The 25,331-nt window shown below is 37.0% G+C and overlaps 3 protein-coding genes across 4 annotated transcripts in view; 1 reads left to right on the forward strand and 2 right to left on the reverse strand.

The window, feature by feature from the left end:
- The window catches only part of LOC118279116 (uncharacterized), a 34,675-nt gene extending 26,848 nt beyond the window's left edge, over positions 1 to 7,827 (forward strand). The window contains exons 4-8 of one of the 2 annotated variants that reach the window (XM_050698265.1): positions 1,068 to 1,243; positions 1,808 to 1,997; positions 2,592 to 3,147; positions 3,546 to 4,172; positions 7,120 to 7,827. In XM_050698265.1, coding sequence (XP_050554222.1) covers positions 1,068 to 1,243; positions 1,808 to 1,997; positions 2,592 to 3,147; positions 3,546 to 4,171 — 1,548 coding nt within the window. In that variant the 3' untranslated portion in view covers position 4,172; positions 7,120 to 7,827. The remainder of the gene's footprint in view (positions 1 to 1,067; positions 1,244 to 1,807; positions 1,998 to 2,591; positions 3,148 to 3,545; positions 4,173 to 7,119) is intronic. The other variant, XM_050698264.1, reaches the window with a different exon arrangement.
- A 2,234-nt stretch (positions 7,828 to 10,061) lies between these two features.
- LOC118279279 (muscle M-line assembly protein unc-89) lies at positions 10,062 to 20,958 on the reverse strand (the record flags this gene model as incomplete). Its single annotated transcript, XM_035598923.2, has 7 exons — positions 10,062 to 10,800; positions 11,162 to 11,271; positions 11,714 to 11,892; positions 12,327 to 12,445; positions 14,447 to 14,654; positions 16,322 to 16,533; positions 17,889 to 20,958. Coding segments are annotated over 7 exons (4,197 nt in total), but the record flags the coding sequence as incomplete, so codon positions are not given.
- A 351-nt stretch (positions 20,959 to 21,309) lies between these two features.
- LOC126911367 (titin-like) lies at positions 21,310 to 25,119 on the reverse strand. The gene is given in 2 exon segments (XM_050698256.1): positions 21,310 to 24,030; positions 24,033 to 25,119. Coding segments are annotated over 2 exon segments (3,729 nt in total). The 5' UTR covers positions 25,041 to 25,119.
- Positions 25,120 to 25,331: the final 212 nt, after the last annotated feature.

Here is a 25,331-nt window from a genome sequence, read left to right on the forward strand (position 1 = left end):
ATGTATGCTTACATTAGTAACAGTGTAATCTCTAAGATTAACTGTTTAAATAGAAAAATATTCGTTAATGAGTTTGAAATGTTTGATCACATTATCTCTCAAATTAGCACGTGTAGCATTAGATTTCAGTAATCTTTTTATGATTATTTTATTTATGTACTTTTATACTTACTTTGTTCTCGCCAGTGCAGCTATTTACTCTGCAGGTTAGAAAATAAAGATTAAGGAAGAAAAACCGATTCATAAGTATGGGAGAGCCATGCTTCGGCACGAATGGGGCCGGCTCGACCGAAGTGATACCACGACCTTACAGAAAACCGACGTGAAAAAACGGTTGCGTTCTGTTTCCTTATTTGAGTAAGGTTACGGGAGACCTAATTACCCCCCTTCCCAATCTTCACAATCAATTCGCCAACAACCCTTAAATTCTTAACTCCCAAAAGGCCGACAACGCACTTTGTAACGCCTCTGGTGTTTCGGGTATCCATGGGCGGCGACGATTGCTTACCATCAAATGATCCATCTGCTCGTTTACCGGCGTATACCGTAAAAACCCATAACCATTGATTGGTTACATAATAACATTACATAGGACCCACTTAGTTTTAAGTCAAATTTCCGTGGTGCTTGGCGACTGGGCTTCTCCCAGTTGTGGAGTCTCTTTGTGCCTTAAGGCTTAAGTCATTCTGTCTCCTGCATTAAATTCACCGAGGGAAGTGGAAACTATCGTTTTCTTTTCTTCTCCTCTAATAATATCTTCTGATTTATTTCGTTGCGGGATCCAAGACAGTCATTCATTTCCCTGGGACGCGCCGGACTTCAGTGTTCCGGTGTTTTCATGGTTGTATCTACTGTAGATCCTGGCTTACAGGAGTTGCAGCGGTATGGGAGGTTGTGGCGGGCTTGTCCCGAAAAAAATAAATAAATAACATTACATATGCTATTTACATATAATATATACAATTATACATACTACTTATAGTGAAGATCATTATGGAGACTGACAATCTCTTCAAAAGAATTTAAACCAAATTAAAATTCTAACAATCTCCATATAACTGTTTCAGGCTAAGCGTCGGTTCGAAGCAGCTGGTCGCGAGTTCATGCAGGCGACGCTTGCTCTGTCGAAGAAGATGCGGCCGCGAGCTATATGGGGGTACTACGGGTTCCCATACTGCTTCAACATGGCGTCCAACAACATGAAGGAGACCTGTGCTGATAAGGTGAATCAGGAGAATGATAGGTTTGTACCAATAGTTCATTGTATTTAACAGTTTACTCACATAACTCTTTGAGATAACTTGACTAGTTTCAAGCCACGCTGGGGGCTCATAAAACAGCAGTTAGGTAGTTACTTGAGTAAGACAATACATATAGTTAATTTAATATGTCTGACGAGATACTTACAAAAGTATATCATCATCATCAGCCTGTCCTCGTCCACTGTCGGACATAGGCCTCTCCAATGATACGCCACTGAGCTCGATCTTCAGCTCTACGCATCCAACCACAACCAGCCACCTTGCGGATATCGTCACTCCACCTAGCTGGAGGGCGCCCTATACTACGCTTGCCTAGACGCGGTGTCCACTCTAGAACACGTTTACCCCAACGGTCATCGGTTCTTCGACAAATGTGACCGGTCCACTGCCACTTAAGCTTGCTAATCCTTTAAGCTACGTCAGCAAAAGTGTAGTTCGGTTTTGTTATAAAATAAAAGTGAGCAAAAAGGTATCGGATTTGAAAACCCCGACAAATACTCACCACCTCACATACAAATTCTTATAAAATCTGCCTAAATTTCCAGGATAAGTTGGCTCTGGCAGGAGAGCACAGCGCTGTACCCCTCGGTGTACAGCTCAGCGAGCCTCTCCACGCGGCAGCTGGCTGCTCTCATCCGCGGCAGGGTGAAGGAAGCCGCCAGGATGGTCAGGGGGGGAGCACCCATACTGCCCTACTTCTGGTACCGGTATAGAGACAGTGGGTTCTTGAATAAGGTTCGTTGGGTATTCAATTCTATTGTACCAGCCATTAAGTTTAAATTGACTTGTAAAGAACGTTTTAAAGATGGCGAAAGGTCGTTATTTTCATCTAACATTTAAGATTTCATCGGAAAAATAATAACGGTAGCCTTTCACAGTGCTACTGTTGAAATGGCGTGTTGCATGCTTCTCACTAGCTATTCACAGTTCTCTATTGGATTTAGTTTTCTCCAATACCACATTACTATGTTCATGGTTTAGTTCTTCACTTCAAACCAGTGCTTCTTTCTGTGGTATCATAAAACTGACATTGGCATACAAGTCAAAATATATCATAGCTTTCGATCAAGCTGTGAGGTCATTAACTAACCTTAAATCCACGGTCCTAGCTCACTTGCACGATCAAGCATCAGTATATTAATAAAATTTTATATAAATTCACACATAAGTACAATATCATGTGCCAATATAACAGTCTATCGCAGATCCAACTCCCACACATAATTAACACGTAAACAGTCCGTTACACAGCTATGATAACTAGCATAACACAAGTATTTGATAAAGAATTGTAATAAACTACATGGCAACAATATTTTTCTATTACAGACGGACTTATATGTAGCCTTGAACACGTTTTACAAGTCAAACGCATCAGGCTTCATTATATGGGGCAGTTCCAATGATGTGAATACTGTAGACAAATGTAATAAGCTTAGAGAATACGTCACTAGTGTATTAGGACCAGCTATAGCTAAATACACTAAACAAAACATGAGACAAGGTGATGATCCAGAAGTAATACTAGGAGCTAATTCTAATCCAAATAATTCCACTACATTCGATCCAGAATTCAACTGGATCCCACCAGAAAATTACACTCAAACTATAGAAGAAATTGTAGATAAGGAACTTAAAGAAGAGAAGGAGATAGGACATAAGAATGTTACAGAAAGTATTCTAGTTGATATGATATTGAATAATATAGCTGATAGCTGTGGCGATGGCTGTGATAGTGCTAGTAAAGATATACCGACTGATGTTAAAGAAGAAGATGCTGATGTGAAAGAGATGAAAGAAGATGGTGCAACGAATGAGTCCCAGGTTGTTGTGGTAGTCACTGAGGATCCTTTTAAGAAGAATTCTAGTGTGGTCGCAGTGACTGGTAAGTTTGTTCAAGTTAATTTAATAATGAGATCATCTGATCAGTCTTTTTGATCGATATGAAAAAAAAGTTGTTGTAATTGTAGGCACATTACGGCACGCAATGCCACTTTTCACTATTTATGTTATACGTCGTATGTAATAGAGGGTGATCCTTTTGCGCTATACTGGGCACAATTCTAGACTCCGTGCTACCACTGAGAAATTTACGAATAACCAAAACAAACCCAATAATATGTTGCCCGACCCGGGAACCGAACCAGAGATCCAATAGCCGGCAGTCACACTTGTCTACTCGACCACCGAGGCAGTGGTAACTTTGTACCATTTCAATAACTGCTGCACATTTATTTAATGTTTTGAGATAATATAATTAATCTATTAATTTCTCAATTTCAGCGCCAACCACAACAGAAGAAGACACTTACGATTACGACGTAAATGCTACAGGGGATGTCAATATAGAAAACATAGTAGAAAATGTCGAATATAGTGATATTAGTACAACTAGCAAAGATAGAGAAATTATTAGTACAACCGCTAAGAGTATTGAAGAATATATTACAACTAGTGCAAGCACGGACACAAGTACTTATAGCGTAAGTAGAGAAGACACTACAGAAGGGAAAGAAGAAAGTAGTACACTACATACAAGTACTGCTGACACAGAAGAAAGTAGTACACTGAATACAAATACTGCTGATACAGAAGAAAGTAGTACACTCAGTACAAGTACTGCTAACACAGAAGACTTTACTTTGAGAAGTGAACAAAATAATGTCATAGAAACAAATATAGAAGAAGAAAGCTATATAGACAGTACTACAGTCAATACAACTAATGCAACTACCACAGAATTTAATATTACCACGTATAGTACAACTAGTTCTAATGAAGAAGAGGCTACGACTACAATAGAAAATGAACTTTATTCGACTGTGAATAAGACAGAGGATACAGTGAGTGATAGCAGCACAACGTTGGCACCGGTGTCGACAGAACAGGTTGTTGTTTCAGTTGTTTAAGGTTTGTTGTTAACTGTTGTCCTAATTTTATGTTTGGAACAAATTATCTACTATGAAATTTTAGAATTATCAAAATCCGTTGCGTAGTTTTAAAGATTTAAGCATACAAAGGGACATAGGGACAGAGAAAGCGACTTTGTTTTATACTATGTAGTAAAGAAACATAATTACTATAATTCCTATTGCTTTCTGAAGAGGCAGGCAAAGGCACAATAGGGATGATGATGGGGTATGAAAATTAAAAATCTATTTAGTCCGTCAGCTAGATAATGAAAAAATATTAGATTTTATTTTGTCATATAAGCCAACAATACTTAGTTAAGCAATATAATGTTTAGGATTGGCAAAGTATTGGCATATAAAATATATGGATAGAGTTTTGGAATTGAAAATCCCATTATTAGCTAATTTGTAAATATATACATACGTCTAAGCTAATAAGACAGATATTTTTATAGCCAATTTTTTATATTATAGTTAGCTTTTGACCAAATTTCATTGAGTCTGATTGCAAGTAGACTCTTTCCAGTTCACAATTTTACTGTTTCATTTGTAAAACTTTATATTATTGCTTATATTTTGTCTTTTTCCTTCAAATTACTATCTAAGCATGTAAGAAGAAGACAAAATCTGTCCTTGGCTAAACTAGGGTTATATTTCGTAGTAGATAATATTGTTCATACTAATTAAAAATTTACAATTTTAATTGCATTTGCATCCAAAGCTGTACTTAATTCTTTTAATTTATGTAATTCTTTAATATGTAAAGTTTACTCAAATAACTGTTTGACGAAGTAGCTTGACTAGTTTCGACTATAAGCTCTCAGTGTGGCTTGAAACTGGTCGAATTATTAAATAAAAATCACAGTTTACTCACGCAAACTAATGGAGAAAAGCTTTACTAGTTTAGTTAGTTAATTAAAGTAGGCTGCGCGTCGTTGCCGCGTCTGCGCACGCTGTTCATAATAGAGAGTCCCTCTGTGAATCGTTTGAACTAGTAGAGCTTATTTCTCCATTAATGTACGCTATTAAACCGTATTTTTTAGTTAATTTAATATGTCTCACGATAGTTATTATAAAAATATAGTCGAGTTATCCCGACTTTGATATTTGACTTAAATTAACAGTTATTTGAGTAAGCGATACAAATAATAATTAATATATTTTTTTAATATTGTTTAACTGTTTGCTAATTAATTTGCTCACTTGCTCTGTAATTCTGAATAACACTTCTATTGCACAATTGATTAATTCTATATCTACTAAGGAATGTGTCATAATCTTTATTATTTTTCTAATTTTTATTAATGTTTCTTTGTTTAATGCATTTTGTGTTCTGTTAAGCTGCTATTAGAGATTGAAATGCTTTGAGTTTTGAGATAGAGTGGTGAGTTACCTCTCATGTTTTAAATCTTAACTATTAACCGCCGTACTCAGAGTAATTTAATGGTTACTTAACCCTGTCCTTAGCAATTGTTTTCGATACGAAATCGTTACTAAGGAATAGTTTAAGTAATCATTAAATGTCTTTGAGTGTGGCAGTAAGTATTTCAATCTTTCTGCGAGCTGCTATTTATTATTAACATTTAATTCTAATTGCACCTTTATTTTGTTGTTTTAACTATAATTTTGGTCAATGTTCGCTTTTTCTTAACTTACTTGTTAATTTTATTTCTATGTAATACACTCCATATGTAGTAACGTTAGAAATTATGACAAATCTTTTGCTGTAATGCCAATTGATTTTGTGTTCTAATACTTTTAAAATAAGATACATTATTGTGGTAACTATGTCAAACTGCCTTGCGAATAGACATTCTTATGTGTTTAACATAGAATTTAACACTAATTTCTGACGTTATTATCAAAATGGAGTGTTTTGTGTTTCGGGTTTGCTCAACTTCTTGTAATTCGATGAAGGCTATAATTTTTCTCAGTATATAGAAAATATATAGAGCCAATTTAGAATGAGAACCAGTTTGTCTACACAATGTAGCTATTAAAAATTAACTGTCTAACCGTTGTACTCAGAGTCATTTAATGGTTACTTAAACCAATCCTTAGTAATTGTTTTCGGAACAAAATCGTTGCTAAGAAATAATTTAAGTAATCATTAAATGTCTCTGAGGGCGGCACTAAATGTTTGAATCTATCATGATTTGAACATTCTAAGACTATTTTCACTTGTCGTATTAGAAGTTTAGCAAGCAGCCGAAACATTGAATTTTCTCGAATTATTTGTTTGTTTATACATTCCTTTTTATTCCTATGTTGGTTTAAATTCAATGAGCTATCTTCTCTGTTTTTTATGTGGTCAAAAGACTTTAAGTCTTGTTATTTTCTCATTGGAGGTTTAGAAAGGGATGACAGAATGTCATTATAATATCTACTTAAGGGTTTATCTATCTCATTATCTTTTTTTATACTACGAGGGCAGTGGCAAGAAAGCACACGGCCTCCTGATGATAAATGCTTACCGTGGCTTTTGAACGCATGCAATACTTGGGGTAATATGTGCCTTGCCGACCCTTAAGAAATCTATTTACTTCCTTCTTGAAGTAGTTGTAGCCTTCTGGGAAAACCTCTGCGGGAGCTCATTCCACAATTGGAGGGTTTGTGGGAGGAAATTCCTCTGAATATCTCTGAATTCCATTAAGTTCTTGATAGTGGTTTGATCTTTCGAATATCCTTGTCTTAAAAGGCATATTTGAATGGAAAATCTGAGGTTGTTAAAATGGAAAATCATTGATTTATTAGTAAATATCAAAAAATCTTACTACAAAACCAAACTAAACATCTTCCATCTCTATCTAAACCACGTTATTAGAAAAAGACAACAATAGCCTAACCAATGAAAAAGACCTACAACCTCGAATAAAATACACAAGAAGAGAGCTCATTGTACGGTGGTCGGTGATGTGTTTGTGTTAATAAATATCTGTCTATAGGTGTCGGGGTCTGTGTCCAGAGCTATCGACGTAAAGCCGATCGTGTGCACTCTATTCTATATCTACTCTGTGACCAAATGTCTCTGTCTCGTATTCGGAACGTGCTAAGGTAGTGGCTAACGAATGCAATTTTCAACTCTAAAAGCTTGTGACGAAAGTACATTTTACTTTGATGTTGAATATGGATTTAGGATCTTTTTAAAAAGAGGAAAGTGTGGTTGTATTTTTGTAAAGGGAAATGTTCTTTATGACGATGATAATAAGGTTAATATTGTGTTACATATTTTTGTACGAATCTCCTTGATCGAATATTTTTCTAAGTCTTAGGTTTAAGGTAAAAATCAAACCATCACGTATTAATAATAACTTGTCCCAATCATGTACTTATTTTCATAGACGCCTAACTTCAAAGTACCCTAAAATATCACAATGGATTTTCAACTCTATTCCAAAACGATAAAGTTGAAATTCATCTGAATATTGGAGATTTTAGATTAGTATTAATTTGCATTTAGTAGTGCCTGATTTCTAGTGCCTCAGATCAAAAATTGCTTAAAACATAAAGTTACGTTACGGGTATAAACAAAGTAAATAAAATGTTAGATCTTTATTTTACAATAAATCTGATTAACGTTTAGTTAGGTTTTGACTCGAATATATCTAAACACATTCTAATTGTGTTTATATTATACAGTGAAACCTCGTTAAGTGAGACATCAAGGGACCTTCAAATTGGTATCACTTATAGAGGTATTCCACTAACCCAGTGTCTCAGATAACCAGGTATAAATAAACATTTGTCTCATTTACAGAGGGTTCCATTAATGGAGGTGAACATACGGGTTATTTTACATAAAGAGGTGTGATTCTTAAATAAAACAATGTGTTATGTGCACATTATAAATAAATAAGAATAAGTAAATCAACAAACAAAACGATGTTGTCTCAGTTACTGAGGTTTATGCATTAAAATTCACTTGATGTCTCAGTTATAGAGGTAACTAAGATGATAAATCGAAAGAACAAATCCCAGATATAGAGGGTTGTTTGTCCCACTAATAGAGGTAATTCAGTGCCAATGGGTAGGGACCTCAGTATGAGTTCCATTTGTGGAGGTTTCTCACTTATCCAGGTCCCACTTAACCAAGTTTCACTGTATTATGATTATGAAAGAAAAACGTTTTTAAAAGACTACTAGTCTACTTAAAACTACTTTCAAAATCGTTAGCCACTACTCTAGCAGACCTTTCAATAAAACATCTGTTTTAACTAAAAATCACAGCTTACTCACGTATGTATATGAATGGAGAAAAGCTCTACTAGTTTCGAGTCACAGACGTCGCCGCGTCTGCGCACGCTGCTCATAATGAAGAGTCTCTCTGTGACTCGAAACTAATAGAGCTTTTCTCCATTATGCCTTCTTCACACTACGTTAGTATTTTAATCGAGTAACAAGTATTTAGTGGCTCCCTCACGCTTTAATTTTGAGAAAGAAGCAAGAGAGAGCTAGTAAATACACGCTACTCGACTAACGTACTAGTGTAGTATGAAGAAGGCATTAATGTACGTGAGTAAACCGTGGTTTTTAGTTAATTTAGTATATCTCACAATAGTTATTATAAAACATCTGTTTGTTATTACCACTAACTATCCAACTATCCAAGATTATTTTTATACATTTCTAACCTAAAGCTAAGTTCAGTTTACGACACAAATACGGTTAAATTGTCAGACATTTCTGACAACTACATAGTTTTAATTTTCGCCTTTTTTACCGGTATGAGCCAGTAAACGAGCAGACGGATCACCTGATGGTAAGCAATCGCCGCTGCTCATGGACACCCGAAACACTAGAGGCATTACAAGTGCGTTGCCGGCCTTTGAAGGGGTAGGAATTTGAGGATTGTTGATGACATTAACTTCACTCACACGTCTGCTTTCTGTGAGGCCGTGGTATCACTCCGGTCGAGCCAGCCCATTTTGCAAATTTCGAAACGTGTTGTATGTTACAACTTTTAGTTCTACATGTGACCGGTAGAGGCGTTGTAAAATTTGCCATACAAAATATTTACGTCGTCGCTAGCGACTATCGACAAATACTAAAGTCAAAGCATTTATTTCAATTAATCCTAAATTAGGCACTTTTGAAACGTCAAATTGAATTATCCGTCAGTCTGTCTGTCAGTGAAGCTAGGCGCTCGTTCCAAAGTGTTGCTTCGAATGGAGAAGAACGAGCAAGAAACTCCATTTTTATTACTATTGCTTCAAACTCATGGTAGAGGTACTGAACTTAGCTTCTATCGTTCCAATATAAATAAATGTATGTATTTTGATGAGAAAGGTGACAATCGGTAAGTTTACTCGATAAGGATTACAACTTAGGATATAATTGTGACTAATCATTTTATCTGTGATATGTTTTTAGTGTAATTTTGTTAGATATTTTTTGTGAATATTATTGCCAATTTAATTGTCTTAGAGATAAGAATAAAGATATTATATTTTCAATGTACTTTCTCTTTGTTTTATTTATCTCCATAAAGAAAGAAACTCATCCAATGACTTCTCCCGCCTTGAGCCAGGCGAGAGGGAGTGTCAGACTATTACTGACTAAAAACCACCCCGTTCCTACTCCTAATTTCAAACCAGAGTCCTGGTAACCTGCTAGGCAATCCGCAGCTCAAGGTCGGTATCAGTCCTGCTAGGTTTTAATTATAGTAGGGTTACTCTTTTCTGTGGTCGGGACCATGAACCTAAGCAACCCACAAACCTTGTTTGCTTGATTGATTCATTAATCAATAATAGCTTAAAATAACTTGAAATAATAGAACTTAATGAAGTTAAAAGGATATTTAAAGTAGTTACATGTTTGTGTATCGACATTATTATTCTGTTGTTAAGTCGATGTTTTATGATACGCAAGGTACAAAAGAAATACCAACTTTAATCCACATTCTTTATTAAAACACAGAAACAAACGATAGATGTAACCAAACACGTAAATAATAAATTACTTGCAAATGTAACACTTGTCTAACATAACATTACAGAGCACACAGCTTACACATAGACTCGAAACAAGAGCGCGATCGGCACTCTCATTGGTTGGTTTATACGAGCCGACCAATCGGAGCCCCGAGCGCATTTTCGTTTACTTTAAACTTATAGCAAACTCATACTAAGGGTACAGATATTGAAATATTAATTGAACTACAACCAAAAATTTTTTTTTTTCTATCTGAACTATATTAGGAAGGTCGAAGAAATTAACTGTAATTCTCTTTAGGATTTTTTAGAATAGAACTTAAGCAACCTATTAAAACTTTTTTTTGTAAGTTCCATAAATACATCACGTTTACTTTTTCTTATGGTAACACATTACTCATGCACTTATAATAGTAAAACAATAATTCTTGAACAACAAAGGCATCTCATCATCAGAAATGAAATTCCTATCAGGCCTGACACTAGCAAAATTATTATACTTCGGTTCTGTGATGAAGTTGTATCCAGTCTCCGAACACTCCTTGACCCTGATGCAGTCTTTGTGGAGCTCCGTGATGGTGTATCCTGTGATGATGAAGGGGATCTTCAGCTTTAGGATGGCGTCTATAGTTGTGGGCCATGGGTCCTTGCCGTTGTACACTGATGATCTTTGGATGCTGGGGTTGAAGGCGCATACTGGAAGTAGATTAACAAATTACAGTGTTTTTTTATGGGGAAAAATTAATCGAATGACTCCTCCAATCTTGTGTAAGTTTTTGATGGAAAATTAAAAAAAGAACCTTGGGGATAGTGGAGCTCTCCTTATTTTGAAAAATAAATCTATAAGGACCAGAAATTCTATGATGCCAACTAAGCCACGGGCAGCAGTTTTTACAATCATCAATTACAATCAAATCATTTATTCCAATTAAACCATAAATATCCCGTCTTAAGTTCTAATGTTTGTGTTAGGGCCCATGTCAGTTAATATATAAAACTAACGTTGAACTATAAAACTTCTTAGTGACATATCTTCTGTCTTATTTAAAAGACTCACCGATATCAGGTGGAACGAAGTCCTCGCTGTTCTTGTAGTCAGCATACGTCCTCTTGTCTTGGAAGTTAAACACCACGCGTCGGCTGTTCTGTCTGCAGTTGTCACATAACCTGGGTGGAGGAGAAAATTGGATTCATAGTAGTTAGGCATAAAGTCGAATTTAGTTTGTAGACCTATGATCTAGAAGTAGAAAAGAGAGTAAGATCTAGAGTCGGGTTGTAGAAGGTGAGTATCATCTCAAATAGTAGTCCGAAAATAGTAATCCCTAATAGTAATTCCTGATAGTAATCCCAAGTATTAGCTGAATGACCCAGAAACAATCCCAAAATCACACTAATATTGTAAATGTGTTTGGATGTTCGTCTGTAAATCACGCTAAAACTACTGAACGGATTTTGATGAAATTTGGTTTACAGACAACGTATGAGCTGACTTAGGTGAAAGGATACTATTTATCGCATAGCAACGAGGGCAAAGTAACTAGAAGAAACTAGTACCTACTAAAAATTAAAATTGATAAGTATCACAATATCAAATACCAAACCAACTTACTTGATCTTCCCAAGCAACTCCAGTGGCAGGTTCGAAGGGTTCAGGTTATAATTGATGAGTACGACCCTCAACTCCTGCAGCTCCGGTCGGAGGTGGAGGAAGAACACCTCCCACTTATTGAGAGCATCAGCCTCAAACTGAAGCTCTGCTCCCACCACGTGGATTGTGAAGGAAGATTTCTGAAGAAAATATATATTTTATCAAGAAGATTTTTTGGTATAATCCGGTAAATGATCTGACAGATGATCACCTGATGGTAAGCAATCGCCGCCGCCCAAAGACACCCTTAACACTAAAAAAACAACGCTGACGTTGTGTTTCGTCGCGCGAGTGAGGTTACCGGCAGTGAGACAAAATTAGGTACCCCCCTTCCCAATCCCCGATTCCCCAATAACCCTTAAATTCCTAACCTCAAAAGGCCGGCAACGCATTTGAAACGCCTCTGGTGTTTTGGGTGTCCATGGGCGGCGGCGATTGCATACCATCAGGTGATCCGTCTGGTCGTTTACCGGCTTATACCATAAAGAAATGTAACATTCGTTTATATACTGTGACCATTGTCATACTTTCAGTCAGAATGCCTAGATATTTTGTTTACTATTATAATACTTACTTTATTGACTCCATTGGTGACCGGGCCAGCCTTGTTCCTGCAGAGCTGGTGGCAGTAGGCGGCAGTGAGCGGCGCTGTCGCCAGCTGCGTCAGTGCTGCGTACTGAATGTCGTTTATATCTGAAAACAAGTTATCTTGTTAATTACTTGACTGCACCATTGGCACGGTGGCTGGGTAACTGGCCGTCGTGTAACGTGTAGCGTGTTCTATTCCCGCACGGAGCAAATCTTTGTGTGATCCATAAATTGCTGTTTCGGGTCTGGGTGTCGTTGTATGTTTGAAAACGCGCCCGTTGTATACTTGTGGGGCAACGTTTAAAAAAAATACTGCAATCTTTTTTAATTATCTGCATGTGATCCTACTTTGTATCTTTTTATTTCCACTGAGTTACTCTAACAATATCTTTCCAAGGTTTTTAAATAAATTCCTCAAGTTTTTAGTACTCTGGTTTAAATAACAATCTTTTACTAAAATAAATAAAACAATTGACACCCACAATAATGATTACTCAATTACCAAACGTACCTAACAAAAGAGCTACCTAAATACATGAATTGCTACAATGACTCAAAGACGATATTATACGACATTATACGAGTACCACATACACGGCAATAAATCACATTTATAGCGTGCTTCGTCACAACGTATGTGGGTAATGTTTCCTTAGAATTAGTCTCACTATTGTAGAATAGTTTTAACCTACGCTGTTATATCTAAGAGACTCCAGCACTAAAATTGTGAGGTATTTTGTATGAATTTCTATGGAATAGTGGATTGTCATAAAATAACTGGGAAAAAGTGGTACTACGAATATATTTGGGAACTACATAAATCATAAACACTAAATAAAAAATGATACGTACATAAGTCCAATATTACATAGTATGAGTACACTCATCAAAACAGAAGAACTGCAAACAATAGCACACTCAATGTAATCTAAATTCCTGTCACAAAGCTTGCAATCATCGACGCTACAGTTCCCAGTATATCAAATTAAATAGAACCCTACACTCCCTTGTACTGAACTGAACACCAGCAGATCAAAATACACCCATCTCTCAAACTTCTTCAATGAAATTTTAACTTTAAAACTTTAGCAGTAAAGTGAAAATTCTCTTGGCAGTGTAGTGTAGGTTGATGTGCTGGTATTTATACTAAAATCTAGGTCACCGAATGAGAGGGTTCCACCCTTAGCATTTTGCACAATGAATAATATTATTGCTTTTTTTTACTTTTATCAAAACAACCCCTTCAGCTTTCTCGCACAATTCGAGTGTCCATTGCCGATTGTAAAGAATCAGATGGTTTTTGCTTAGTGAAATGACAGATGCCAATAATACCCTTTATACGCTGTGCGCTGGACAATACTTGAAAAGATTTTATCGAATGGATTGGACAAATGGACATTGTAGTACTTTCTATTCATTATTGCAATATGAATGTTCGTTGATTATTCGCAAATACTTTTTTCAGACTAATTAAGAAGGATTATCTCTCTCGTATTATTCATAAATAGTTGTGATGCAGAACTTGAAGTACTTAGGGTGTTAATCGACCAAAAATGTGCTATACTACGTTGCTGTGGATGCGTTTGTACACATATGTTAGCACTGGTAGAAACGGACTTAGCTAAGGTATGTATTTTATATAGAAAAATGTGTGCTATGTATGCGTGCCATCCTTACTTAGTAGTACCTCGCACAGCTACATAGCGTAGTACCAGTGGAAACGGTCACATAATTTCATACCGTAATTATTACATCTTCGTAGCATAGCTACATAGCACATCTCTGGAGGAACTCACTTGACACTCTCAATCTTAACTTGGCTTTATTTTTAAGAAGTTTTTGCTGTTACGAAGTATGATGCAATGCCATGAAAATCTTAGTGTCTACTAGACTTCCGCGCGGTTTCGCTCTTGCTTGGCACCTATTAGCCATAGCGTGATGTTTTAGAGCCTTACTCAATAAATGTATTATTCCACAAAAATAATTATTCAAATCGGACCAGTAGTTCCTAGCGCGTTCAAACAAACAAACAAACTCTCCAGCTTTATAATATTAGTAAATATAGATTAGTATAAATTAAAAAAAGATACACATAGATCAACTCACCGATCTTCTCCTCATACATGGAAGCCAGTACTTCATTAATCTTCTCTGGTATCTGTTGTGGTTCCCTCAGCACTTTGGTCGGCATCTTCGGCTCCAGTCGACCTTTGGTCTGCTGGTAGCTCACCAGCTTCTCGTAGAGGGAGTAGGACTTGCACCAGCGTGAGTGAGACTTGGGGAAGTGGTCGGGGTTATCCGTGCAGTAGGAGATCTGTTGAATGTGGAAACTGCTGTAGAATTGTTTCTAGTAAAAGTACATATCATGATGCATGTTTTTTTTGGACAATTACCACCAATTTTGGCTCCGTTTTAATAACTTTCCTAAAATGATTAGACACAGAAAAGTTCTTAAAGGATCAAGTTTCTGAAATTAAAAAGCAACGCGGTCTGAGCAGCACGGTAGTGAACTCCACTCCGCTCAAAATCGCGTTTTCATTTCAATTGATTTGAACTTAATCATCAACAGCCTATAAGGGTAGTTCCGGACAAAAGATGTCTTTGGGAATATTTTTGAAACCAACTAACAAAACGGCATGGTATAGTTTAGCTATATCGTTACTGACAAATAATATTTTTTAAATAATTGCAGTCTAGGTACAAAATATTTTTTTAAAGCTTGTTCTTCTGATTCATATGGTGTGTCCGTTTGCCATTTTCCGGAACAAAGTAGTCGATTTCGCATTTTCCCTTTGATACTTCAATATAAATTAAATTTACATCGAAAGGAGATGAGTTGTCCTCTTCAAAAAAATATGCATTCGTTATAACTATGTTGTATGATTATAAATAAATAAATAAGAAGTGTCCGGCGTATAATACTGATTAATATGGCGTAAGCCCATGACCATACTCGGTCGCGTATTAATAATGAGAGTCTGGCTTCCTGTGCGGAGGGAAACCAGGCGTGCAACGGACAAGCTAGGAGGCGGACGTGCGGCTGGAGCCTAGATCCAGGTGTTACGAAGGTAAATATCTGATTCATCTGTGTTTGGTTTACATGGCATCCTGATTACAATGCCTATTTTATAAAATTTACTTTACAGTTTTAAAACTTCAATCTATGTTTTGTGTGAAGCTTTTTGGTTATACATTCGTTTAGAAAAATGATAGGAATGAAGTCTGTATATACGATGAGTTATGCATGATTGTAAGCAAAATCCTGATTCATCTGTGCCTGATTCGTATGGTCAAAACCGCATATGAATCATAAAATAATGCTCTTATTGCTCCATTTTTTTACTAGTCTTATTTTTAAATTAACTTAGCTATAAATGTTATAGCTACAATTTAATCTTTTTTTGAGGAATATAATTAATATGATCTGAAATTGCTAATCCGCCCTGAGCAAGCGTGATGATGAATGCTCGTGACTTCTCTGTGCGAAAGTACTCGAAAATGGTAAGCTAACAATTAAAATAAATACAGAGCTCATTTACATACAATTTTCAATTGTTCAACAGATTCATCTGTAACAATTTCTGATTCATCTGGGCAGAAATATTCAAACGTCGATATCTCGAAAACTATTTTTTTAAAACGAGTCCCTCATTCGAATTTACGTTACTAGGTATAACTATTTTCATATGAACACGTGTTACAGATCTTAAAGTGGAATTAAATTTTGGCCATATGAATCAGTCGAAGAATCAAATTTCGAAGAACTACCCATAAGTAGCCACTGCTGACCAAAGGCCTTTTCTCGCACGGAGAAGGTTTGAGCATTAATCACCACGCTCGTTCAATGCTGTTGGCTGGCTGAACTTAATAAAAACTCCAAAATGAGTCTTATAATTTTACTAACCAGCTTCAGATCAAGCGATTCTCCTGAACATCAACTCATCAGCCTTAAATACTCCTAGCTTAACCCCACATCCTCACCTGCCCACATCCCTGGCAGTCACTAAGCTTGCTCTGCCGCCACTCCCTGCACGGCACGTGGGCGCAGACCCTGGGATACAGCAGCGCCTCCTGCTCCCACGGCACCAGCCGCCTCTTCAGCACCTTCTCGCAAGACACTATCATCTGCATCCTGATCAGACGGTAGTCGTGTCCCGTCAGGTTCTTTGCATCCCCGTAAATGTGCTTTTGGTCTGTAAAAGACAATTTTGTTATTCATCTATACTAATATTATAAAGCTGAAGAGTTTGTTTGTTTGTTTGAACGCGCTAATCTCCAGAACTATTGGTCCGATTTGAATAATTCTTTTTGTGTTGAATAGTGCATTTATCGAGGAAGGCTATAGGCTATAAAACATCACGCTATGACCAATAGGAGCCAAGCAGGGCGGGTGAAACCGCGCGGAAGCAGCTAGTGTTGTATAAGCATCGATGTTTATGCTTTTCTATCAACAATCATTTTGTTATTTTACTCTGTTCTTTGTGTTTTATTCCATAGGATCGATATCAGTAGGGCTACTCCGGTTCTCGAATGCGAAGTTTTGTTTAATCTTCGGCCGTAGGTTTTATTGATTTACTAATAGAATTACTTAAAATAACGTTTATTTTTAATTTCATATCAAAAACTATTTATTTATCTTCATTTAATTCATTCATTTTAGTTCACGAAAGTTCTCAATAAATATAATAAAATGCAATCTGCGAAGTTTTTTCGTTCGTTCGTTGAATTACAGTAGGCCCCCAGATCACATTGTGGGAATAACCTGCAGCACTCTACCAACTCGTTAGTCTTCTTCTTCAAACCCATTTCATTTTCTATTGCCTTAATACACAAGTGATTCCAAATCCATTATTTATTTAACAAAACATTTATTAGATCTAGTTTTAAATCTCCATCAAATAGTTTATTATTAAAACTAAATGTGTTCAGCCTTTGAAGTGGTCTAGTACGAGCACGTTACTCGATGCCATTTACAATTCTTTGAAATGTATTTTAAATACGATTTAGATTAGTGGCGGTGACTCAGCAGGGAATAGGACCATACTTTACTAGTTTAGTATTTCTTTAGGCTTACTTTTACAATATCTTGAAGAATGTTAGGAAAGGACCATTATATTATCGTCTGATAATTAGAAAAATGTAAGAAAGAAGAAAGATAAAATTATAGAAGACTACTCTGACAGACAATTAGAGAGAATAATTTGATATTTATGAACTTTTTTTATGGTATAAGCTGGTAAACGAGTAGACGGATCACCTGATGATAAGCAATCGCCGCCGCCCATGGACAGTCTAAACACCAGAAGCGTTGCCGGTCTTTTTTGGGGTTTAGGAATTTAAGGGTTCTTGGGAATCGGGGATTGGGAAGATTAGGTATTCTCACAACGAAACACAACGCAAGCGTTGTTTCACGTCAGTTTTCTGTGAGATTCGTGCAGAAGGATGGTTCTCACACACTAAAATGAATTTCGAATTCTATAAGCGCTACTTTAAAACCTTATAGTTTACAATATGACTCCTTAAACTTTCTAAGACATAGATTACTCACCTTTCAAGTGAACAATAGTGGAGACAGCGAAGCACAGAGCCTGATGTTGAGGCCAATCTTCATCCTTATGCTTGTTACTACAATAGAACAACAAGTTGCAATAGCTACAAGGCACTCTCGAACTGCACAAACTCTTCTTGCAAACATGGCAAGCGCTTTGCAGGAACACTTTCCTAAAACTGTACTTATAAACAAAATCATCATTGTCATTCATTTTGTAATCTTTAATGAAATCCTTCATTCTATTGTTCGTCTGTGTGTTTTTAGAGGATTTCTTCTCAACTTCAACCGAATCTTTTATCTTAACACGAGCGGTTATTTCGTTCGGTATTTTATCTTTTTCCTTCTTGAAGTCCCTTTTATTCGATCGTACAGGAATATCGGGATGGCCTAGCAAGTTTTTTGGCGGCGAAACGGGGGTTTTCTCTTCATCTGGTGCTATGATGTTGATTTTAGGATTGTTTTGTTCCTGCGACTCTTTAACGATCATCTCAAATGTTTTGTTTACATCGTCAATGCTAGAAGTGAGTGCATCTTCAAAATTTTCTATTGGTTCAAAGTCTGCCTCTGTGAATGCATTGTCTTGGCTCCCAGTGTCGACGTCACTTGCTTGTTGTTTACCCTTCCCTTTACCTTGACCTCCTCCTTTTGATTCCGATTTGCTTTCAGTTTTAGTTTCTTGTTTTTCTTCTTTTTTAGTCTCTTGTGTGGTTTGTTGAGTTTGAGTAGGAGCTGGTGTGCTTTGAGCAGTAGAAGGAGGAGGCGCTTGTGAGTCTTGCTTACCTTTCTTCTTTTTGTGTTTATTTTTATTGTCTTTTCTTGCTGGACATACTGGTGGTACGTCTGTTGGAGTTTCTTCTTCTTTGGGCTTTTCAGTGTCTGTCTGTTCAGTCTTCATTTCTGCTACAGGCAAAGACATTGCAGGTAATATGTTTTCTTCGACTTTTGGTACTTCAGTTGGTTTAATAATTTCTTGTTCAGCCTTAATCTCAATTGTTTTCTCTTCAGGTTTTGGTGGACTTTGCGCTATAGCACTCTCGACTGTAGATGAGGTGTCTGATGGTATACTTTCAGTATACGGTAAAGGAATGACTTCTTTTTGTACTTTTTCAACTGGAGTGCCTTTACCTTTACCTTTTTGCTTTTTCACTGGTACTATTTGTAGTTGTTTTGGTGATATCTTAGTTTCGTCTATAACCAATGGCATTTTCGCTTCTTCGACGGGCTTAGGCTCGGTAGCTTCTGTTGTTTTAACTTCTGTTTCCTTTACCATACTCTCTGTTGGTATCATTTGTTCGATTACTGCATTACCGCCTATATCAAATAGGAGATCGGATACATTCTTAGCTTTGTTTCGAGTCGTTTCAAACTCCTTCTCAATATTCTCTTCGCTCTTTTCTATAGACGTTAGTTCAGCTAAAGACCTCTCTATCGACAGCCGCAACTCTTCCATATCTTGATTGACTTCCATCATCTTAGACTTTAGATCTGTCTTTTCTTCCTTTGGAGGACTTTTCTTTTCTTCAGATTTAGGCAAAGCTTGGGCAATGTCTTGTAATATTGGAACAGGTTCTATTGGAGAAAATACTTCTCTGATGAAGGTATTATTGTTGTTGTCAGGCATTTGTTGACTCGCTGCACGTGGGTAGCTGACGTCAGGTATGACGTCACAAGATGAACCTTCAGACTCATCAGCTTTGATGCTACTTATTTCAATGTCATACATTTTAGTTATGTTAGAAGCCTCGACCTTCTCCGAAGATGGTTGTTGAGTACTTTCCTCAATAGTAGATGGTTCTTTAGCTAATTCTGGTTTTGGTGTTAAAGGTCGTTCCCCGGTTTTAATTGGTTCTTCAGATTTTTTCGGTGGTTTAGGTGACTTCTTTCGTTTCTTTCCAGACTTATGTTTGTCTTCAGGTTGTAATGTAGCAGTTTCTTCTGGTTTTGTAAATTCTTTCTCTTCACCTACAGTTTCAGGCGTCAATAGCTCTTTACCTTGGAATTCATGGGATTTTGGAACTTCTAGAGTATCATCTTTTACAGTCTCTGTTGGCATCGGCATATCAGACTTTTGACTCGTAATAATAAACTCTTGTTGATCAGTCTGTGGAGTTAATACTTCAGTTATGACTGCCAATTGTTCTTTGGCAACATCTTTGATATCAGTTTGTTTATTTTCAGTGTCTATTTGTTCTTGGATTCCAGTGCCGATATCAAGGTTTTTAGGAGTTTTAGGTCCCTTTTTCCGTTTTTTACCCATAGCTTTTTCAGCAAGCAACTCGAATTCTTGAGCAATCAGTTTTTCATCTTCATCTGGTACCGTAAATGTGATGTCGCTTGGAATATCTTGCTGTGTAGGCTGCAGTACAATTTCTTCGATCTTTTCTTGTTTTAAAGGTTTTGGATCTGGTGTTACTACCCTTGTTTGTTCTGGCTCTGCTATCAAAGCTTCAAGTATTTCCTGAGTTGAACTCTCAGAAACTTGAGCGTCTTGTTTACCTTTCCGCTTCTTTTCTACAGGCTTTGCAATTTTAGCTTTAGGTTTTGGACTCAAATCTTCGATTATTGGTTCAGGTGATTCTGCTACTGTTACATCTTTAATATTTTCTTCTTTAGTTACCTTTGATTCTTCTTTTACTGGGTCTGGAATTAAAGTTTCGACTGGTGTAACTACTGGTAGAGGAGTTTCTTCAACCTTAACTTCATCTGGTTTCACTACATCTATCTTTCCTTCTTTTTCTTCGGGTTTTGGAGTTTGCTTTTTGTCTTTTTTATTTTTCTTTTTACCTTTACTCTCAGCTATTGGTGCTTCCTTGACTTCTTCAAGTTCTTTAACAGGAGTTGATGCTTTTTCCATTACTGGTGGTATTGGTAAAATATCTTCAGTCTTTTCTAATTTCGTTTCAGTACTTTCAACGTTCATCTTAATACTTTCTAATGGAATAACTGGCTCACTAACTTGCTCTTCAATTTGAGCTTCAGGTTCCTCCTTTTCATCAAGAATTTTCTGGAAAGCGGCAGTGCAAGAGAATTCTTCTTTGTCAGACTTTTCGGAATCGTTCCTCTTTTTGATATGTATGAACTAAGTTTTTTATGGTATAAGCTGGTAAACGAGTAGACGGATCACCTGATGATAAGCAATCGTCGCCGCCCATGGACACCCCGAACACCAGAAGCGTTGCCGGTCTTTTTTGGGGTTTAGGAATTTAAGGGTTGTTGGGAAATCGGGGATTGGGAAGATTAGGGATAGAGATTCGCACAACGAAACACAACGAAAGCGTTGTTTCACGTCGGTTTTCTGTGAAGCCCATTTGTGCAGAAGCATGGCTCTTCTACACTAAAATGTGTTTCGAATTCTGTAAGCGCTACTTTAAGACCTAATAGTTGACAACGTGACACCTTAAACTTTCTAGGACATAGATTACTCACCTTTCAAGTGAACAATAGTGGAGACAGCGAAGCACAGAGCCTGATGTTGAGGCCAGTCTTCATCCTTATGCTTGTTACTACAGTAGAACAACAGGTTACAATAACTGCAAGGCACACGCGAACCACACAAACTCTTCTTGCAAACATGGCAAGCGCTTTGCAGGAACACTTTCCTAAAACTGTACTTATAAACAAAATCATCATTGTCATTCATTTTGTAATCTTTAATGAAATCCTTCATTCTATTGTTCGTCTGTGTGTTCTTAGAAGATTTCTTCTCAACTTCAACCGAATCTTTTATCTTAACACGAGCCGTTATTTCGTTCGGTATTTTATCTTTTTCCTTCTTGAAGTCCCTTTTATTCGATCGTACAGGAATATCGGGATGGCCTAGCAAGTTTTTTGGCGGCGAAACGGGTGTTTTCTCTTCATCTGGCGCTATGATGTTGATTTTAGGATTGTTTTGTTCCTGCGACTCTTTAACGATCATCTCAAATGTTTTGTTTACATCGTCAATGCTGGATGTAAGTGCATCTTCGAAATTTTCTATTGGTTCAAAGTCTGCCTCTGTGAATGCATTGTCTTGACTGCCAGTATCCACGTCGCTTGCTTGTTGTTTACCCTTCCCTTTACCTTGACCGCCTCCTTTTGATTCAGATTTGCTTTCAGTTTTAGATTCTTGTTTTTCTTCTTTTTTAGTCTCTTGTGTGGTTTGTTGAGTTTGAGTAGGAGCTGGTGTGCTTTGAGCAGTAGAAGCAGGAACTTGTGAGTCTTGCTTGCCTTTCTTCTTTTTGTGTTTATTTTTATTGTCTTTTCTTGCAGGACATACTGGTGGTACATCTATAGGAGTTTCTTCTTCTTTGGGTTTTTCAGTCTCTGTTGGTTCAGTCTTCATTTCTGCTACAGGCAAAGACATTGCAGGCAATATGTTTTCTTCGACTTTTGGTACTTCAGCTGGTTTAATAATTTCTTTTTCAGGCTTAATCTCAATTGGTTTCTCTTCAGGTTTTGGTGGACTTTGCACTGTTGCACTCTCGACTGCTGGGGTGTCTGATGGTATACTTTCAGTATACGGTAAAGGAATGACTTCTTTTTGTACTTTTTCAACTGGAGTGCCTTTACCTTTGCCTTTTTGCTTTTTTACTGGCACAATTTGTAGTTGTTTCGCTGATATCTTAGTTTCGTCCATACACACTGGCGTCTTCACTTCTTCGACGGGCTTTGGCTCGGTAGCTTCTATCATTTTAACTTCTGTTTCTTTTACCATACTCTCCGTTGGTATCATTTGTTCAATAACTGCATTACCGCCTATATCAAATAGGAGATCGGATACATTCTTAGCTTTGTTTCGAGTTGTTTCAAACTCCTTCTCAATATTCTCTTCGCTTTTTTCTATAGACGTTAGTTCTGCTAAAGACCTCTCTATCGACAGCCGTAACTCTTCCATATCTTGATTGACTTCCATCATCTTAGACTTTAAATCTGTCTTCTCTTCCTTTGGAGGACTTTTCTTTTCTTCAGATTTAGGCAAAGCTTGCGCAATGTCTTGTAATATTGGAACAGGCTCTATAGGAGAAAATACTTCTCTGATGAAGGTATTATTGTTGTTGTCAGGCATTTGTTGACTCGCTGCCCGTGGATAGCTGACGTCAGGTATGACGTCACAAGATGAACCTTCAGACTCGTCAGCTTTGATGCTACTTATTTCAATGTCATACATTTTGGTTATGTTGGACGCCTCGACCTTCTCTGAAGATGGTTGTTGAGTACTTTCCTCAACAGTTGATGGTTCTTTAGCTAATTCTGGTTTTGGTGTTAAGGGCCGTTCCTCGGTTTTAATTGGTTCTTCAGATTTTTTCGGTGGTTTAGGTGACTTCTTTCGTTTCTTTCCAGACTTATGTTTATCTTCAGGTTGTAATGTAGTAGTTTCTTCTGGTTTCGTAAATTCTTTCTCTTCACCTACAGTTTCAGGCGTCAATAGCTCTTTACCTTGGAATCCATGGGATTGTGGTACTTCTAGAGTGTCATCTTTAACAGTGTCTGTTGGCATCGGCATATCAGACTTTTGACTCGTAATAATAAACTCTTGTTGATCAGTCTGTGGAGTTAATACTTCGGTTATGACTGCCAATTGTTCTTTGGCAACATCTTTGATATCAGTTTGTTTATTTTCAGTGTCTATTTGTTCTTGGATTCCAGTGCCGATGTCAAGGTTTTTAGGAGTTTTCGGTCCCTTTTTCCGTTTTTTACCCATAGCTTTTTCAGCGAGCAACTCGAATTCTTGAGCGATTAGTTTTTCGTCTTCATCTGGTACCGTGAAAGTGATGTCACTTGGTATATCTTGCTGTGTAGGTTGCAGTACAATTTCTTCGATCTTTTCTTGTTTCAAAGGTTTTGGATCAGGTGTTACTGCTCTTGTTTGTTCTGGTTCGGCTATCAAAGCTTCAAGTATTTCCTGAGTTGAACTCTCAGAAACTTGAGCGTCTTGTTTACCTTTGCGCTTCTTTCCTACTGGTTTTGCTATTTTAGCTTTAGGTTTTGGACTCAAATCACTGATTATTGGTTCAGGTGATTCTGCTACTGTTACATCTTTAATATTCTCTTCTTTAGTTATACTTGATTCCCCTTTTACTGGTTCTGGAATTAGTGTTTCGACTGGTGTGACTACTGGCAGAGGAGTTTCTTCAACCTTGATGTCATCTGGTTTTGCTACATCTATTTTCCTTCTTTTTCATCGGATTTTGGAGTTTGCTTTTTGTCTTTTTTATTTTTCTTTTTACCTTTACTCTCAGCTATTGGTGCTTCCTTGACTTCTTCAAGTTCTTTAACAGGAGTTGAAGCTTTTTCCATTGCTGGTGGTATTGGCAGAATATCTTCAGTCTTTTCTAATTTCGTTTCAGTACTTTCAACGTCCATCTTAATACTTTCTAATGGAATAACTGGCTCACTAACTTGCTCTTCAATTTGAGCTTCAGGTTCCTCCTTTTCATCAAGAATTTTCTGGAAAGCGGCAGTGCAAGAGAATTCTTCTTTGTCAGACTTTTCGGAATCATTCCTCTTCTTTTTCTTATTTTTCTTTTTGGCAGGCTTTATTTCTTGTTCTAGCACTTCTGGTTTTAACAACTCTTCTTTCACTTCTGGTATTACCTCTTTCACTTCAGGTTCTTTCTTTTCCTCTTGTAGTGGAATATTTGGAAGTTCCAAATCAGGAGTCACAATATCATCAGCCTTTTGGTCCGCATTCTTCTTTTTATTTTTCTTTTTACGAGCTGTCGGTGTTATTTGTGGTAATTCTTCAGATTTGGTTTCAATATCTGGTATTTCAATTTCTTTTTTCTCTTCTACAGGCAATTGGATGTCAGTTTCTTTAGGTTTTTCTTCTGTATTATCTTCAAAGTCATCGTCCTTACCTTTTTTCTTCTTTCCTCTATTACGTTTAGGTTTTTTGGGAGATTCTTCATCTTTGAACTCTGCAGCTGGAGCTATAATTTCACTCAAAATTTCTGGCACACGTTCTTCTTTCACACTTTCAACTTTTTCTTCTATCTTCGGTACTATGTCTTCGATCACACCGGCTTTTTCTGGTTTATCAATGGCAGTCACCTCCACATTTTCAGTTTTTTCAACACTTTTGTCTATATCTTCGATTTTATCACTTTTTTCTTCCCTCACAGGTGTAGGATTGGGAACTTTCCCTTTTTTATTTTTTCCCTTTTTATTCATTTTTCACAACACGGATATATTCACGACTAACGTTTACGGGGAAATCGGAGTGACTGAGCTTCTAAATACAGATTTGTCTGACCGATATGTTGGGCCGCATTTCTAGTCAGAAATGTCCACGTGAAATTACTAAATGTCACTAGGAACTGGGTAAGGGATTGGCGACTCTATGCTGTTTGCTGTACAGTCTATTTTTAGTTGCGCTGGTGCATAATTTGTGCATGTCTCTAGTCATAAGGAAGAGGACGGTGCCAAAAGAGCATATATCTGTTACACACTTGTTCTAAGAAT

This window comes from Spodoptera frugiperda, chromosome 14, assembly GCF_023101765.2.
Source record: "Spodoptera frugiperda isolate SF20-4 chromosome 14, AGI-APGP_CSIRO_Sfru_2.0, whole genome shotgun sequence".
In the NCBI taxonomy this organism is placed as follows: Eukaryota; Metazoa; Arthropoda; class Insecta; order Lepidoptera; family Noctuidae; genus Spodoptera; species Spodoptera frugiperda.